At 39.6% G+C, this 17,996-nt stretch overlaps 1 protein-coding gene across 1 annotated transcript; it reads left to right on the top strand.

Moving 5' to 3' along the window:
• The first annotated feature begins 6,055 nt into the window (after window positions 1-6,055).
• On the top strand, window positions 6,056-17,807 carry npepl1 (aminopeptidase like 1). The gene is made up of 12 exons (XM_042508587.2): window positions 6,056-6,296; window positions 8,540-8,725; window positions 9,284-9,454; window positions 9,592-9,681; window positions 9,791-9,872; window positions 10,477-10,619; window positions 12,039-12,116; window positions 12,223-12,323; window positions 12,433-12,556; window positions 12,746-12,922; window positions 13,791-13,901; window positions 16,810-17,807. The coding sequence occupies exons 1-12, from the start codon at window positions 6,147-6,149 to the stop codon at window positions 16,966-16,968; spliced, it is 1,572 nt and encodes a 523-aa protein (XP_042364521.1). The 5' UTR covers window positions 6,056-6,146; the 3' UTR covers window positions 16,969-17,807.
• Window positions 17,808-17,996: the final 189 nt, after the last annotated feature.

Genomic DNA, 17,996 nt, shown 5'->3' with positions numbered 1-17,996 from the left:
ATCATTTGAGTTAAACATGACAGTTGCCAAGGGAAAATGACCCCCTAAAGCCTATACATCCTATTTTACATCCAATTGTTCTTTAACTGTTTTCATCATTCAGAAACCAAAACACAACAAATGAGTTACTCAGTGTAGGAACTGGGTATATAGATGGTGTTACTGATCTTGAAACCTATTCGTGTTTTACTGTGTTGTAGCAGAGTTTGTATGTTTTGCTGACAAGTCTACTACATTTGAATCCATGCCACAATAATGATGATAGCATAATGATTCCTACCAATCACAATAAATGCATTCATTTCATTCAAGTACCCTGCATTTAATATCAGAGCAACAAGGCACACTTCACTCTAAAAGATTTCTTTAGGGAATTGCATGGATTTAAAAAAACAACAACAAAAAAACACTGAGAGCTGGAGCCCCAGAAGCCCAAAAAAACTCTTTGTTCCACCTCAGACTTGCTTGTATTCACAGAAAAATTATAAGAAAAATAGAAAATAAGATGTATGTCAAAATATGTGCATCATGTTAAGTATGTAATTTTATAAATATGTAGAGAAAATAAGAATATGTGCATCATATTACGATATATAACTAATGTGTAAATAGAGAATAAAAAATGCTTGCCATGCTGTCCAAGCAGCACAGCAAGTAAATGATACTTTGGAAGCCTTAATTGGAGTTTGATTTCATACAGTTAATATTAAATATTTAAGACCGATCAAAGCAAACCACAATGAACTTTTTCTTTTTTTTTTAAATGCTGTATTTTAGGTTTGAAAGCACAAGAAATGAAAAATAAATGGGGGTTAGGTAGGGAGTAGGGGTGGGGAAGAGGGGTGGGGGTGGGGAAAAGGGGTAGTTTTGGGGGCATGGGGTGGTTTACAGCTGTACAACAGCTTCCACCACATCAGTGTCGCTGTGGCTGCTCTTCCTCTTGCGAGCCCAGCTCCAGAAGCCCCGTCTCCTCTGCTTTTCCTCCTTTCCCTCCTCGTCCTGTCCAGCCTCAACTGAACACACTGCATCCTCCTCCTCGCTGCTGCGTCTTTGCTTCTTTTTGCTCCAGACGCGCAGTTTCTTCTCTTTTTTCTCCTTCTTTTTCCCTTCCTCTCCATCCTGAGCCAAGCAGCCAGCAGCCTCCGGCTCCTCCACGACGCTGCTTTTTTGCGTGTGTTTTCTCCAGAAGCCTCGCTTCTTCTTCATGTTTTTCAAGGCAAGCTCCTGAAAAACATAAAAACAGTATGTTTTGAATTTGTTTTTAAAAGGTTAATTCTGAATCAAGCTGTTAAAATCTGAAGTTACATTATTCCAAAGAATAGACGGCATACCTGCAGATGGATGTTTTTAATGATCACAAGCTTCAGTTCCTCCTCTGCTTTGCTCGCCTTCCTAATCAGGGCCTCTTCTTTCTCCAGCCACAGCTTCTCCATCTCCTTCTGTCTCCTCTCCCAGTTCTCCTCCCTCTCAGCCAGCTCTCTCTTGAACTTGTCAGCCAGATCATCGCACTTCTTTGTGCTCTGGTCCAGTTCAGTCTGTTTGAGGCTGAGCTGGGAGGAGATGATAAAATGCTCCTCTGTGCGAGCCTTAAGTTCATCCTTGATGGAGGTGATCACTTTGTCTTGCTCGGTGATCTGCTCCTGCAGCTGGCTCACCTTTCTCTGACAGTCAGCTTCCATTTGCTGCAGCTCAGTGCTGCGCTGGCTGTCATAAGCTGACTTGATTTTTTTCAGTTCAGCCTGAAAGGTGGCCTTCATGGTGTCAGATTCCTTCATCCAGAACTCTCTGACTCTTTCAGTCTTCTCCTCCTGCTCCGTAAGACTTTCTTCAAGTGCAGAGATTTGAGTCTTGACCGTTTTCAGTTCGGTCTCATAGTTGGCTTTCATCTTGTCAGATTCCTTCGCCTGCTCAGCCAGCTCTTTCTTGAAGTTTTCTTCAAGATCATCGCACTTCTTTGTGCTCTGGTCCAGTTCAGTCTGTTTGAAGCTGAGCTGGGAGGAGACGATAAAATGCTCCTCTTTGCAAGCCTTAAGTTCATCCTTGATGGAGGTGATCACTTTGTCTTGCTCGGTGATCTGCTCCTGCAGCTGGCTCACCTTTCTCTGACAGTCAGCTTCCATTTGCTGCAGCTCAGTGCTGCGCTGGCTGTCACAAGCTGACTTGACTTTTTTCAGTTCAGCCTGAAAGGTGGCCTTCATGGTGTCAGATTCCTTCATCCAGAACTCTCTGACTCTTTCTGTCTCCTCCTTCTGCGCCTTGAGACTTTCTTGAAGTGCAGAGATTTGAAGAGAATCCTGTCTCTTTTTGTGGTCATCCTTGCCTGACTTTGTGGCCTCTAAAGCCTTTTCCAAGCCATTAATGTTCTGTTTGGCCATGTGCAGCTTCCTGCCCAGCGTCCTCTGTAGGCTGGCCACCTGATTCTTCAGGGAAGCGTTTTCTGAAGACCACTTCAGATTGTCTTCTTCAGCGGACAGAAGAGCTTGTCTGAGCGAGTGCACATCCGAGCTCGGAGGCACTCCTGCAGGTGGAAAGTACTGCTGCTGTTGTGGCCTGTAGTATTGGGTAGTGTTGCAAGCCTGCACTCTACCAGATGCCTGAAAGACATAAATATAAAGTTCAGCTAAAACCAGTCCCATCCTTGGTTGTGGAAAAGTACTCAAATCCTTTAAATTAATGGTAACAACACCTCAATGTAAAAATATTCTGTTGCAAATAAATATTCTATGTTCAAAATTTGATTTTAGTAAAATAATAGAAGTATCATCAGTAAAATATCAACAGTAAAAGGGCTCATATCTAGAATGGCTCCTGTGCTATTATTATCATTGTCTTATTGGATATTATGATTAATAAAGGATTTAGGGGTTATTGATATCTTTGTCTGTTTTTTGGTATTTCATTTATTGTTGACTACTTTATTAGGTAGTTTAGTGTATAACAAGTAGATTTATAAAATGGAAATACAGATACAAAAACAAAAATGTGGCAACCTACACTGTAAGATCTAACAAACTGATTTTACTTATTTAAAAAATTCAGGAATCATATTGCCTTAAAAGGTAAATGTAACCATTAATCTTGATTTATGTTTATTTTTTATCTAATTGTTAAAAGTTCTTGAAATTAATTTTTATTTATTTAATTTTAATAAATTGAATTTTAATAGTTTTAGCTTAGTTGAGATTCAACAATTCAACTATTTTGCTTTATTCTGTAGATGATTCATGAACATACCTACATAATCTAAGAATGAATTAGCTGAAGTTGAACTATTTGCTCAAGAGTTCAACTACATTATTCTGAGAATTTGTAGTGAATTGTCACATATACTCTATAGACTCCATAAAATGTATTTAAACTGCAACATATTAACCAATCAACCAGTTTGACAGTTTATTTCACCCACAGTGTGATTAATTGTGTTAGTTTAAAATGATTTAGACCAAATATGAGGAAATCACTGAGTAGTATGGCCTCAACTGTAGCTCTGTGCTGAATAATATGTTTGCCCCAAAAAGTTTCTCTTGATCTGATGAGAAAAACTTACCCTTGGTCTGAGGTTATATCTTCCTTCCATGATGACAAGGGAAAGAGATTGCGCTGGAGATCAGGGCGTTGTTGGTTGTAGATAACTGTAGACAGTTAATCACAGAATAAATCGTTCGCTGACTGTAGTTCACTGTAGCTCACTGTAGCTGAAAGTAGTTGACTATTCGAAACCAGTTGACGTACTGAGTGAAACAAGAACTGTTTGGTCTTCTTAGAGGAAAGTTTTAGAATGTTACATCATCATGGAAGCTCAGTGACAAACAAGAATTCTTTTTACAGTCCAGGTGCTGATGATGCTGATGATGCTGATGATGCTGATGATGATGGGCAAAATGGGGGAGGGACTTCAATGTTATTTTTTATTTGGCATAGGTAGGGACATTTAATTTTGAATTTTCTTATTTTATGTTTATTTTAAATACCCCCAGAACTCCCAAACCCACAAAGGGCTTTAGATGCATGTTTTCCATGAAAATCTCCAAAATCACACCATTTATTATAGCCATAAACTGTGAAATATGGTTATTTATGGTGGAGGGGGGTTATACATCTTCCTCCAGTCACATGGGAAGGCTCGAGAATTTTTTTGTAGCTCCTGGGCGGATCATGATAAAACAAACAAACAAACAAACAAACAAACAAACAAACAAAAGAGATCACACCACAACCACCCCCTGCTCTGAAAAATAAATTACAGTCCATAATTTTTATCAAGACAGACTGGCATTCAGTGTCTGACATTTAGAAATACTGTGACAAATTTATTAATATTATTACGCGTGTGAATATTTCCAACAAACTCAAACTCCTCTTAATGCACGCTCAGATGATAGTTACAGATGTACCAGCTGATCCTCAGGGATCGCTGAATTGATTTCTTCATGCAGTTCCTGCTAGTCGCCGCTAGATGCTGGTCACTGATTACTGACAGCCTCCATAAATAAAACCTTTTTGTCCACTCCCGGCTGCCGTCGCCGGTGTAGTGCCAAAAAGTGATCGTCTGCTAGAACAGATTACCGTCCGCGGGAGCGCGCACAGCCTGTTAAAGCTATATCGCCCAGTAATCACATCTACAGCTGCTCTGTAGGAGCATGTAAATACACATAACTTTATGCCCGTGGTAAGGGCATAGACATGTCTTTGTCAAACTTTAATGTTTCTTGAAACCCAATTTTCACGTGTTTGCGATTTATAGTTGAAATGAAATTTACGCGATTATAAACAATATTGTTGTTCCCGTTGTTTGTATGTGTTTAATGTGTCTAATATCTTGTTTACATTTCGAAAGTAGTCTCTTATACTTTATGGATGGGTACTGTAACAATAAAGGTGTTATTTGCTATTATTCTGCATTATGTTACTTGCTCAGTGCCCGAGATCATAACCACTCCAGGCCATTTTACCTCCTTTTACCTGTTGAAATACCTTGAGGAGCCAATACAACTCATAAAAACCTGCCAAAAAATGATTGCAGCTCCTATCTTGCCACTAACATGTTGTTTCTACCTCAAAAAGACTTGATTTCAGGCATAGTGATATATTTGACAGATTATAGCTCACCCAGTCCCTTTCTACCTGTGTAAATACCTTTAAAAGACCAATGCAACGAATAAAATGCCATTTTCAACTTGTGATTGCAGTTGTTATCTTCCCACAGAAAGGTTGTTTCTGCCTCGAAATGACTACATTTCATCAATAAATTTTAATAAATTTGACAGATAATAGTCCACTCAGTCCCCTTTTACCTGAGTAAATATCTTTAAAAGACAGATGCAATGCATGAAATGCAATTTTCAACTTGCCAAAAAATGATTGTCGCTGCTATCTCACCACTGAAAGGTTGTTCTGCCTCAAAATGACTAGATTTAATTATTGGGGATTGTATTTTAATAATTGTAATCGGTCCACTCATTTTAACCTGTGTAAATACCTTTAAAGGGTCAATACGATGCATAAAATGCAATTTCTCACTTGCCAAAAAATGACTGCAGCTGCTTTTTTGTCACTTGATTTTATTCACAGAGAATATATCTGACAGATAGCAGCTCACCTAGTCCTCTTTTACCTGTTTAAATACCTTTAAAAGACCAATGAAACAAATAAAATGCCACTTTCAACTTGCCAGCAAGTGATTGCAGCTGCTATCTTGCCACAGAAAGGTTGTTTCTGCCTCAAAATGACTACATTTCATTCAGAGTGAATATATTTGACAAGTTATTGCCCACTTGGTCCCTTTTTTACCTGTGTAAATACTTTTAAAAGACCAATGCAACCCATAAAATGTAACTTTCAACTTGCCAAAAAAGTGATTTCAGCTGCTATCTTGTCACTAAAAGTTGCCTCTGCCTCAAAATGACTATATTTAATTCTTGGGGGTTTTATTTGACTAACTGTAATCACTCCAGTAATTTTGATCCATGTGAGAGCAGCTGAAGACGTGAATACTAGGCGATACAGCTTTAACAGGCTGCGTGCGCATCCGCGGACGGCGATCACTTTCTGGCAGAGGATCAGTATTTGGCACGACACCGGCCCGGGCTGTTCAGTGAACGACAGCAGTCCGTCAGCTCTCCGTCTCTCTCCGGCTACTCACAAACATGGCGAATGTGGTGCTGGAGTTCAAGGCTTCAGCCGGTGACTCCGAGCCACAGAATCGGCCTGTCCTGATCATCGGACAGCTGACCAACTTGCAGAAAGTCGGCTGGAGCCAAGTCAAAGGAAAACTGCAGCCGGCCGTTAGCAAAGAGGTAAAACTATGGCTGAAATGACTGCTAACGTTAGCGCTATGCTAACTGGGGAAGCTCAAGCTAACACCGCTAGCTAAATTAATGAAGACCATTAGCTATCGAGCTAACATTAACTCGTCCGAGGCTTATAATGCTAATTTGAAAGTTAGCTTGTTAAACTTGTTATAAAGTAGCTCTAAAAATGAAGGAGGTGTTTACGCCTTGTTGCAGATAGTTTACTGTTACTCAGTGGAAGACAGACTTACAACGCCAGTGTTGTTAAAAATAACCATTGTTGTAGGGTTGACTTGCCCTACAACAACAACTTAAATCCACATTAGTGAAAGTTTTTAGATCTTAACTAGTACTTAACCAACACCAGTTAATTACCTTGTCATGTAATTTATTTATTGCATGTAAAAATGTAAGAAGTTTTTGGGAACAGCTTCAAAATTAAACAATGGAGCACGACCCTCAAGCACTTAATTTGATATGTAATGATATTAAATTTGATGTTTTAATGGCGGATAAGAAAGGGGACATGATGCTTTATTATTATGACATTAAGTTATGTATTCACAGATGTAGACCTATTAAAGTCAGATCACTTTTCCTTGTCTTCATGAATTAGTCGTTAAGTTCCAAGAAAGCAGTGAAATGTAAAACCAAACAAGCCATCCATATAAAAAATACAATAATATATTCTTTTCTGAATAGACCTCTGACTATTTTAGTAGTCTTTCTTTCATTAATTTTATTTTACAAATTTTGATTGATTTTTCAAAACTTTTTCTTTTTTGCTAAATCGGTAATTTGTATTGTTTGTATATCAACTTGATGTAATGGCCAGAGTTTGTTCCTAAATAAAGATTTGTTTAGAAAAGTAACTTGTCACATAACAATGTGACATTTTATAGTCTGTGACAGTTGAGTTTTGAACTTTTCCACATTACCTGGCACTGAGAAAAGTTCATTTCTATAGATAATGGCACAATTGTATGGCCATGACAGTAATGTAAAGTCTAAAACTGGGAGGCATCCTGTTTATGTAGCTTTTTCAGGGTGGCACTTACAAGTCCAGTGACCAGACTCGGACAAAAATACCCTGCTCTCATAGTATCTAATGAAAACATAAGCACTGCGCTATAGACTGTTGTGCAAAGTCCTCAGCTGTGGTGGTGCAAAGGTGACAGCCAGTCTATAAAGAGAGACTTGAGAGAGTGTCTCTGTGAGGTCAAGGAAAGGTTTTCTGTCTGTCCCAGAGCTTCTCAGTGTCCTCCAACAATGATTAACCAACACTATTGTTCTGCTTGTCCTACTCTAATTTTTCCAGGGTGCTAAAGGTCCTCCCTAATCGTGACACTGTTGTACAGCACCTTCTTATTAAAAAAAAAATCCATTACACATTTTTAACTTGCATATTAGCTTAACATCCACCTGTTGTTGGTTTGTCCAGATGTTTGAAAAATGACGCACTAATCATGTGTGAAAGTCATGTATGGAAACATTGTCCTGGATGGCAGTGGAGTAGCTGCAGACTAGGTGACCTGTCTTGTGTAACAAGTTCACTTCAAGGATACAAATGGCTGCAGAGTCAATTAGGATCAATTATTTTCATTATCAATTAATGTACCAATTATTTTTAAAATTAGTTTTTCAGTTTTACAGCAGCGGTTAAAAAAATACCTTACAGAATTTTCCAAAGCCCAAGGTGGCAAATTCAACTTGCTTGTATGGTCTGATCAAAAGTCCATCTCTAACTCGTATGACAAAGAAAAGCATGAAACCACACATTTGAGAAGTTGTAACCAGATAATGCTTGACAATTTTGTTGGGCTGCACAATTAATTGAAACATTACGAAACTGTAATATGGCCAAATACAATTTTGAAATCGCAGAAGCTTCAAATGTTTGATAAAGGTGAAATATGTCACTAGATACCATTTTAAATGAAGCATTTTGGTGCTACAGAGATGCCCCAGCAAATCATATTCCAGATGTAAGGGAACATACTTGTCTGGATGGGACTTCAGCAAAAATCACAGTAATTTTTTTTTCTGTATAACTTAAGTGCAAAAATTACCAGTCACACTAAATTCACCACTTACACTGCAATATCTTATCAAATGATTGCAATATATATATATTTTGCATGTCATACACTACATTTTGTGCTTGATAAATGATAAATACCACCAGTTGTTTTTGCTCCACTGTCTCCATAGTGAATCTAAAATGTCAGTTTTGTCTCATGTTTTCTCAGACCTGGCAGGCAGCTCTCAGTGCTCTGAACCCGAACCCCACGGACAGCTGCCCTCTGTACCTCAATCATGCTGCAGTGGCTGCCCTTCCGTCTCGGGTCAGCAGGCACAACAGCCAGTCCTCTGCCCACTTTGTGTCCCGTCTGGTCCGTTCATGCCTGCCTGGGGGGAACAACCGCTGCATTGTGGTCTGTATCTTCAGAATTTTATTAGCTCTTGCCTGTAGTATAATTTTCATTTTCTAACCTCCTTTAGGGAGCACTCATTGCTACAGAATGAATGCTCAATATTGAATAGTTTGCCAGTATCTGACATGCTGAAATATAACAGCATATTTGGCTGATAACTAATACCAATATTGATATATCCACTTTTTATTCAATCAATTTTAGTGATTATCAAGTCTCTTGGAATTAACATCATATTATGCATGTATAATCTTGTATTGATGGCCCACCAACAGATGGACACATGAAATACAACGCTTTTCTTGGTTGATTCCAATGACCTGCTGATATTAATTGCATATCTGAATGTCGGCCAATTCCAAGTTCATTTAAAGCCAATGTCGGCCAGTACTAATGAGGTGCCTATATTATCGTGCATCCCCGCTACAGAGCAGATCTGCTTTAATTCAGGATACCATCTTTCTATGACACCCATGGCATGGCTCTTAAATCTGTGTCAACCAGTGAGAGAAAATTGTGTGACCAAGTGGCTGATAGGAGTGTTTCTGTCCTCTTCAGATGGTGTGTGAGCGTTCAGATGTGTTTGCGTCGTCCTGTGCCGTTGCCAGGGCCTTCCCCATCTTCTCTCGCCGCTCCTCGTCTTCACGCAGGGCTGAGAAGAAACACGTCACCGTGGAATTTATTATCGTTGGCCAAGAGAGCACTTCTGTGGAATCTGCAGAACTTGAGGTATTACATTGTGGTTTTTTGCACCTAATTTTAAGGACCTTTATTTAAGATGCTGCTTAAAAATAACATGTTTTTGAACCACTGTGGTTCACGTTGAGTACAGTGCGCCGTAGCTGAAGGCTTTTTTCTTTTTTCAGTGTCTCTCTAATGCTGCTCAAGGAGTGCGGATGGCAGCTCGGATTGTGGACACACCATGCAATGAGATGAATACAGATCACTTCTTGGATGTAAGTGAAACTGTGTCTCTTTTGGAAATGCTGTTGACTCCACCACAGCTGCATGGTCAAATTATTTTGGTGCAGCCTCCCCATCACGGACATTCATTTCTGTTTTCAGGAGATCAAAGCTGTGGGAACTGAACTGGGAATAACTCCAGTGATTATTCGAGGAGAGGAGCTGAAACAAAGAGGCTTTGGAGGTAACTTGTCTGCAGATGCCCGTCTGTATCTGTGATTAGTTCATATTATGACAGCTCACCTGGCAGAATAACTGATTTACAGTATATGAACTTTTATACTGAATTTTCTTTGTCGTTGAAAATGCAACAAGTCACTTAAAACAAACGAGGAGGATGCATTGAAGCTAATTTAGATTTGTTGCTCAAAAAGTGGATTTGTCGCTAAAGAACAGCAACAGCTGGGGTTGGGTAACTTATGTTTTGCAACTTTTGACATAAAGACTCCAAATTTCATAGCTAGAGACACATTTATTTATCATGTTATTCTGGAAATTATTCTTCATCAATCAATACAATCGCAATGATCATAAAAAATTGAATTGCCTTTGCATTCATCCAGTCTGAAATTCTAACTCATGGTGATTTTATTTTTACTTTGCCTCAACGTCTTCGTTAAAACTAGTATCTTATTCTTTAACAATAGATATTAAACTTCAACCTTCAACCTCAGCCTTTAAAGAGTGATAAGCATGTATATCTGTCCTTATCCAAGAGATGACAAATCCTCTGATTGATCATTGGTAGCTCCAATTATTTATCCATCTTTTTTTCTTTACTGTGTCAGGTATTTATGGAGTTGGCAAGGCAGCAGAGCATCCTCCAGCATTAGCAGTCCTGAGCCACACACCAGATGGTGCAACCCAAACCATTGCATGGGTTGGCAAGGGCATTGTGTATGACACTGGAGGACTCAGCATCAAGGGAAAGGTAATCCTGTTTTTCCTCTTGAGAAGTAACAGTAACTGTTGTGCGTTATAAAAAGAAACAAAAAATGCTGTTATGCTAATGTACTGGCAATATCACTACAGTACTTCAGTGTTTTTTCCTGACTCAGACTGAGCCTTTTGGGGGTGACTACATATAACAGCCTGATCGACTCTTAAGCTCTACTAGCTCTCGCTGAGTTCACATATGAATTCCTTCTGAAATTGCCTTTTCACACGTATACTGATGCACAAAAAAGGGTGATTGTTGTATCAGACATGTTTTCACCTACTGGAAATAGAATGTCCCAAAACCCAGAAATAAGTTAGCAAGAGCCTTTAATTTGTGAGAAATCACAGTAGGTTGTCTCTCCTTTTAGTGCTAGCTTTACAACAGAGCATTCAGACCACGCAATGCAGCTTAGCTGGCCTATCCAGTGACAGCAACATGTGTAAAACATAGCTTCTGTGGATGACAAGAGGGTTGACTGCTAAGAGTCAAAGATGTTGTGTTTAAGATTTAGTTCTCCTGGATAAGTTGCTGTTAGACACACTTAGAGAGGATTTGGATTGCTATTTTTATTCTCAGTTCTTATTATTTTGGCGATGGGGACTTTCCTTTGCCACTGGCTAAAACCTCTTTAAGGGCCGCCAAATATTCCTCTTTGCAGGAAACACCTCGAGTAGTCATCTAGTTAAATTGATTAAAACTGCATTGCATTCTTATAATTCAGCTCTTTGCACTAATAGTATAAAACAAAAAAATAACAAATCTGATTTCAGACTGCAGGTGTGTGGGAATTTCTCTCGACTGATGTCTTGATGTACATATGCAGTTTAGAAGAAATTAAAATTTGTTACAGTTTGCAGTTACAGTTTGTCAAGTTGTAAAACAGCCATACTCTGTTTAATCTGTTTATCGCACTCGCACCATGCATTAGGTCACGAGATCATGCTGTATTATGTTTACTTAACTGTTACTATATTCATCTGGATGGTAGTCTGTTGCATGCTAACAGACAAAAGTGCATAACGTGTGCTTCAAAATGTGTTGCTGTACCTCACAGTTTGATGTTTGTTGTGATCATGGGGACTGGACTAAAATTACAGCGAAAACCACAACAAAGGAAACACTTTTACAAAGTGTTTTGGCCTTTTCTCTGAACACCTTTCACACAGCTGCCTTCAGGAAACTGAACTCTGCAGTCGTCTTAGTGATAGTCGAAGTTGCACTCTGTGACACCCTGATCTGTTAAGCTCTAAGCCTATTCGCAGTAATCCATTCACATGTTTTTTGCTGTTGCATACACCAGTTTGAACTGATGGGTCGCTGTCCTGCATGGTAGAGGTGCAACATTAGCATGTCATCACATCGCAGATGAAATCATGTTTCATCACATGTAAATATGTTGTCTTTTTCTAGACCACAATGCCAGGGATGAAGAGAGACTGTGGTGGAGCTGCTGCCATTTTGGGAGCTTTCAGAGCTACTATCAAACAGGTGAGCTTTTGGATTATCCCTCAGCAGCTGTCACAGCTGTTCTGGCCTGCTCTGTGTCTCTGCTGCTGAGTTGTTTTTATCAGACTCTCTCCTCTGTTTGCTCCAGGGCTTTAAGGATAACCTCCACGCAGTGTTTTGCCTCGCAGAGAATGCAGTTGGACCCACAGCCACAAGACCTGATGATATCCACACTCTTTACTCTGGAAAGTGAGTGTCACTTAAATAATTACGTGTCAGATTACCTGATTTATATTTGTCTGTGTTGTCACAGTATGACTGCACCCAGAAAATAATCGGTGTGTTTTTTTTTCTCAAGGACAGTGGAGATCAATAACACTGATGCAGAGGGCAGGCTAGTGTTGGCTGATGGAGTGGTGTACGCCAGCAAAGACCTGTCAGCTGATATTATTCTGGATATGGCCACACTGACGGGGGCACAGGTAGGCGATAACCTCTTAGACGCTGTTTTTAAACCTTCCACAGAAAGTGTGAACCGGAGCATTTTCAACCTCGAACACAAGTTAGAAGATAAAAACAAAACTCAAAACACTGGTAACACCTGAGGAGACTGAAACCAGCAAATAATCCTAACAGGTTGGACCAGTAACCTTTTTGTTTTTGTTGTCCAGGGGATCTCTACAGGGAAGTACCATGCAGCTGTGATGACTAACAGTGAGCAGTGGGAGGTTGCGTGTGTGCGCGCCGGCCGCAGCAGCGGAGATCTTGCTCATCCCCTGGTCTACTGTCCCGAGCTGCACTTCAGCGAGTTCACCTCTGCCATGGCTGATATGAAGAACTCTGTGGCAGTACGTAACAAAAAAAAAAATCATTAAAACCAAATGCTTAAAAAAGGCGTGACAAAGGGCATGGAAATCTGACATGTTTGACAGTTGAAAGCATTTAAAAAAATCAAAATTATGTACTCAAAAAATACTCTACAAAGGTATTACTGACACTTTTTAAGGCATTTTTCAGTGTAATTGGAGCTCACTGTAGCTGCATCTCCCCTTATCTTTTGCACATTGTGCTTGGTTCATTAAACATCAGTACAGGCTTTCACTGGTTGGTTGGTCCAGCTTAAAGCTTAAATCAACAAAGATTTGTGTCGGTAGGATTCTCAGCTGATTGCCTAAATAATGTCCTGTGAAACTTTACATGGCATCATCTTCAACATGACACTTGCTGAATTCTTTCATCAGCAGCCAAACAGAGGAGTGTTTGCACTTTGTTAATTGTCAGTTGTATGGCGCAGTTTTGTTGGCTGCGATTTTTTTTTTAACTAAGGGCCAAGTGAATTTAAAAAATTGTAGTCGCTATTGATCATTTAAAATCTGCGGCATTGTTCAGGATATCCCATGACACGCTATTAACAATTACCTCAACCAGTCACTGGTTTGCAGTGTTTGAATCCACCTTCTAGTCTCAGCTCAGCTCCCTTGGAACCTCGACAGAGGTGGTACCAAAGAAAGTACCAGGTACTGTCCACAGCTTTTGCTAACAGGAGGGCGAATGGAGCTGAGCAGAGGTGTGCCATACTGTTCAGTTGAAATGTGTCATTAGTACATAGATTAGGAAGTATTTCAAATTTTCAATTACAATATTAGTTTGATGACTGATGTTGTTATTTATTTTTGGGGGTTGCTGATGTTTATCGTCCTTCTCTTGTTTTGACAGGACCGCGAGAATGCCCAGAGCTCCTGCGCTGGCCTCTTCATTGGTTCCCACTTGGGCTTCGATTGGCCTGGTGTCTGGGTCCATGTTGATATCGCCTCTCCTGTCCATGCTGTAAGTAACCAGTGATTTGCTGTGCCAACAGATGTTGTGCAATCACTTAGTTCTCTGAAGTTTAACCTGGAGTGAATCAGGTTATGATCACACCTAGTGAATGGAAAGTTTTATTGGGTGTGTGATTGTTTTCGGCTACCTACAACTGGCTCTACGAGACTATTATTAAGCTGAATAGTGCACAGGAGTAGAACAGGAGTTTGCCATTTTTACAGACTTACAAATTTGGCAGCAGAAATTATACTTATTCAGACCACAAATCACTTGAGCAGCTGGAATTCTGTGCTGTTTTAATCATTGCTTCAGTGACACATAGACACAAGCTCTTCAGGATCATAAAACCCAACTTCTGATATAAACCTCCAGCCAAGGATTTTCTGAACTAAATATTTCTTCATCACAAAGTAAATTAATAGTTTGTAATGGTACAAAGTAATCTGTATCAGCAGTACATGAATTATTGCATATCCATATGCATATCAGCTGTGGAAAATGTTCTTGTGGTTTTATTGAGTCAGTAACCTGAAAGAAGAGAGTCAGCAGATTCTGTGGGGAAGTGAGAACACCGCTATGAAGCATCACATGTTCTCTTGTTTTTGATTAAAGCTGATGTTGATCATTAAAGAATAGGCCCACAGTTTTTCAGGTGTGTCTTAAAAGAAGTCAGGTGCCATCATGAATGCTGAAACAGGTTTTTCCCATTGTAATCATGCTGTAATTATCCTGTTCATACTGGCAAGGCCTGGGGGGGGGGTTCTTTGTTTGTTTGTCTTTTTCTTTCCAATCGAGTGCCGAGATCTCTACATTCCACAAGCTCTTTTGGCTTTTATATTCTACTAAACTCACTAAATGTTACAAAAAGATAATGTTTTTATACCTACGCCGTGTTAATTAGTCTTTCCACTGCTCCAACAATCAACAGCTCTGTTTTTTGTCAAAATAAACCTTTAATTCATGAGTTAGATGTAAAAATAATATGTGCTCCTTGCTGTTGCTCTTATCTGTTAAGTCCTATAACTTAAGCCCAGGTCCCCAGGAAGATCTCAGAGCTTTGAAGACAGTTTTTATTGTTGCCAAACAATGGTACTGCAATTTCCAGAGTCTGTCACGCAGTGCCCTGCGGGCCAAAAAGACTTTTTTTCCATTGACTTGCATGGTGAAAGAGATGTCTGTAAATCAGTGGATACGTTTTTTTGAGCACCACAACCACTGCAACCACTGACTTGTTTTACTATTAGTATTTGATCCATTCAGTCCGATAAATTTGTAAAGTCTAGAAGAGGCTGCATGATTAAACATTTGTATCTTCATTCCAATCAGCAAAGTGCTAAACCGCAAGTTTGCTGTTTGACTGGTGGAAGTCAGCGGCTTGGTTGAGCTCGACCACCATGTCTAGTTAGTCTGCTCTATGGGCCGCACAGTGTGAAAGTAGTGCCAGTAAAACCTGGATCACCTTGGTGATTTTATACGAAGCAGCTGAAATATTTTGGCTTTATGTGCCACTGAGCAGTTGTCATAAGAATGAGTGTTTATCCCTGTATCCAGGTCTCTTTATACATCCATGCCTTAACTCCACCACTCTCCATCTTTCCCAGCTGCCTCTTCCACCAGTAGAGAGAATGACCTCTGGTGGTCAGTGCTGTGCACTACAGTTTTGAAAATCGTTCTATTCATATATAATATTTCTAAATACCCTGGTTTGCAATAATACAGTGATACTGTCTGAGCCTAATATTAGCCATTATAAGACCTGTTCTTTATGTAATTTCAGTGTAAGAGATGGAGGGTAAAATCCACACAACTTGGTTTGTACAAGAAGTATTTTAAAATTTACTTAAAGACTAGTTCACCTGATTTTCAGACTTGATGTTTAACTGGTGCAGTGCCTGTTTAAAACTGGCTGATTACTTGGCCTCCTGTATTGCTGCTTGCAGCTTTCTCGAGAATCGCTCATCCAAACAGCTTCACACTGACACTGTGCATCCTTCAGAGTATATGTCATTTCCCAGAAAAAAAGAGTTAATTCTTAAAGTTTCGTTGTTGATACTGAAAAGTGTCCGTTTTGTCTTTCTTAATCTGTTCATGAATGTACTGTAGCAAGTGACGGAGAGCGAGCTGTACCCAGCATGCTGTTTGGCAGTGTAACAGTTTATAGGAGTCCTCCGCAGTAGACAGTTTGCTCATAAGGCACTACTAATAGATATTTTCTGTGGATTCAAAGAGCTCGCAGTTGACACTGCGTTTCCTGGTTCCTTAGCAAAACACTTGCCAAGTGTGAAGTTGTTTGTCCATCGATTTTCACAACAACTGTTCATCCAAACAGAGACAGAGACTTCTGTCATTTTAGGCAGATATAATTTCCATGTTGTACAGAAACCTGTTGAGCCAGTAATATCTACCAAAACACAAACTCTTTCTGTGGAGAAGCTTATTTGGCTGTTTGTTTCCTTGTGCATTATGAAACTCGTCACTGCTTTTAAAGGAGGCAAATGCAGCTGATGTTACTAGTTGAGACTAGTTCTCCATTACACCTGCTCATCGTGCATTCTTTTAATTGAAATGTTCATGTGTGTGTAGGTGTGTCAGGATTGTGCCAATGTTTCGTGCCAAAAATATAAAGGAACTGTTCTCTCTCTGTCCTGGTCTTGTGATGCAGCTCATAAAAATTTGGCTGATAGTCACTTAAACTGTACTAAAACTGCAGCATATGTGTATTCTTCTCAACAGTTCATTGCTTTTGTCTCAGAAATGAAATGCGTTGTACAATGAACAAGGTATCATGTTTCAGTAACATTAACTGAAAAAGAGAACTTCGGGGATAGCGGAAGAAAGATAACTGCAGGGTAGGTTTACGGCAACAACGCTGGAATCTGACCTTTGTATTTTATATTATTTTGTGTCCCTGCAGGGAGAGCGTGCCACAGGATTTGGCGTTGCTTTGCTAATGGCCCTGTTTGGTCAGGCGTCAGATGACTCCATGCTGAACCAAGTGTCTCCTCTGGGTGCCTCCACCAACATGTCTGAGGACCAGATGGAGCGTGACTGCAAGAGACGAAGACTGGTGTAGAACATACAGACACACACACACACACGCACACAACGGTTTACTCCCAACCTTGACCGCTCCACTGCCTCACACACTGAAATGTTGAAAAAAGTGCTCATCCAGTTAGACTTAAAACATTTTAAACTGTGATTCTATGTCCTGTGTTTGATTAAATTTCACTGAATAAAACAGTCAATCATCAGTAAATCATAAAGTGTGTTATACGTGATGAAACACGGGCCCTCATTTGTCCTCATGACTCGGCACTTGATCACCTCTGTAGCCTCTCCTTCTTTCCGTTGCCCTTTATGAAGATTTATAGATTAATACGAAATCTGAAATTTAAAAAAAGGTGGTTAATCTTAATGGCACATTAATTAACAAGTCTTTGTTTTTTCAGCAGTGCTTCTTTGTAAATGTTCATATTTTACATTGTCATTACGTTTAATGACAAGTTAAAAGTTTTACCTCATAAATGCTTGTTTCTTAAATACCCGCCGCATAATACTTTAATGCAAATCAAGGATTGTTGCGTAAATGTTGTCTTTGTTAAAAAATACTGGGTCAGGATCAGCAAAGCTAGCGTTTTTGGCAACCACTGCACTTTGTACTCACCCTGTGTATAGTTGGATTGTGTGATCTCTGGACCAAACTCAGGAGGGAGTGCTCATTGCGGTATTTAACTGTTTCGCAACCATGACAGATGAGTAATTGACAGTCTGTGCCACATATGCTTTGTCAGCACAAAATACACATACAAGATGTTAACTGTAAGTATTCGACTGATTCCAGCACAAGTATGATGTTTCTTCGGCCTTGTGACAATCAAATTGTCCCTCAATAAAGTGGGTGCCATCTGACTTCTCTGTGGATCTGACGTAAAATACAAAAAATGCTGACACAATTTTAAAATCAGAGTCCACATGCTAGCTTGTTGGAGAAATCTGTCTGCTGAGAGATGTAGTTAGAGTTCAGGAAGATGCTAAAGTTTCATGCCACCTAAAATTAAATCTAGTAGTTTATGGTGTCACACAATATCAGTTAATATA

Source organism: Plectropomus leopardus, chromosome 2 (assembly GCF_026936395.1).
Source record: "Plectropomus leopardus strain MGB_pleo_1.0 chromosome 2, ASM2693639v1, whole genome shotgun sequence".
Lineage (NCBI taxonomy): Eukaryota > Metazoa > Chordata > Actinopteri > Perciformes > Serranidae > Plectropomus > Plectropomus leopardus.
This window is presented reverse-complemented; position numbering and strand designations above follow the sequence as displayed.

Bases quoted from the DNA above. Each gene is read 5' to 3' on its own strand.
- npepl1 (XM_042508587.2), top strand. From the start codon at position 6,147: ATGGCGAATGTGGTGCTGGAGTTCAAGGCTTCAGCCGGTGACTCCGAG. The intron at 6,297-8,539 runs GTAAAACTATGG...ATGTTTTCTCAG, and splicing joins AGCCGGCCGTTAGCAAAGAG to ACCTGGCAGGCAGCTCTCAG. The intron at 12,324-12,432 runs GTGAGTGTCACT...TTTTTTCTCAAG, and splicing joins CACACTCTTTACTCTGGAAA to GACAGTGGAGATCAATAACA.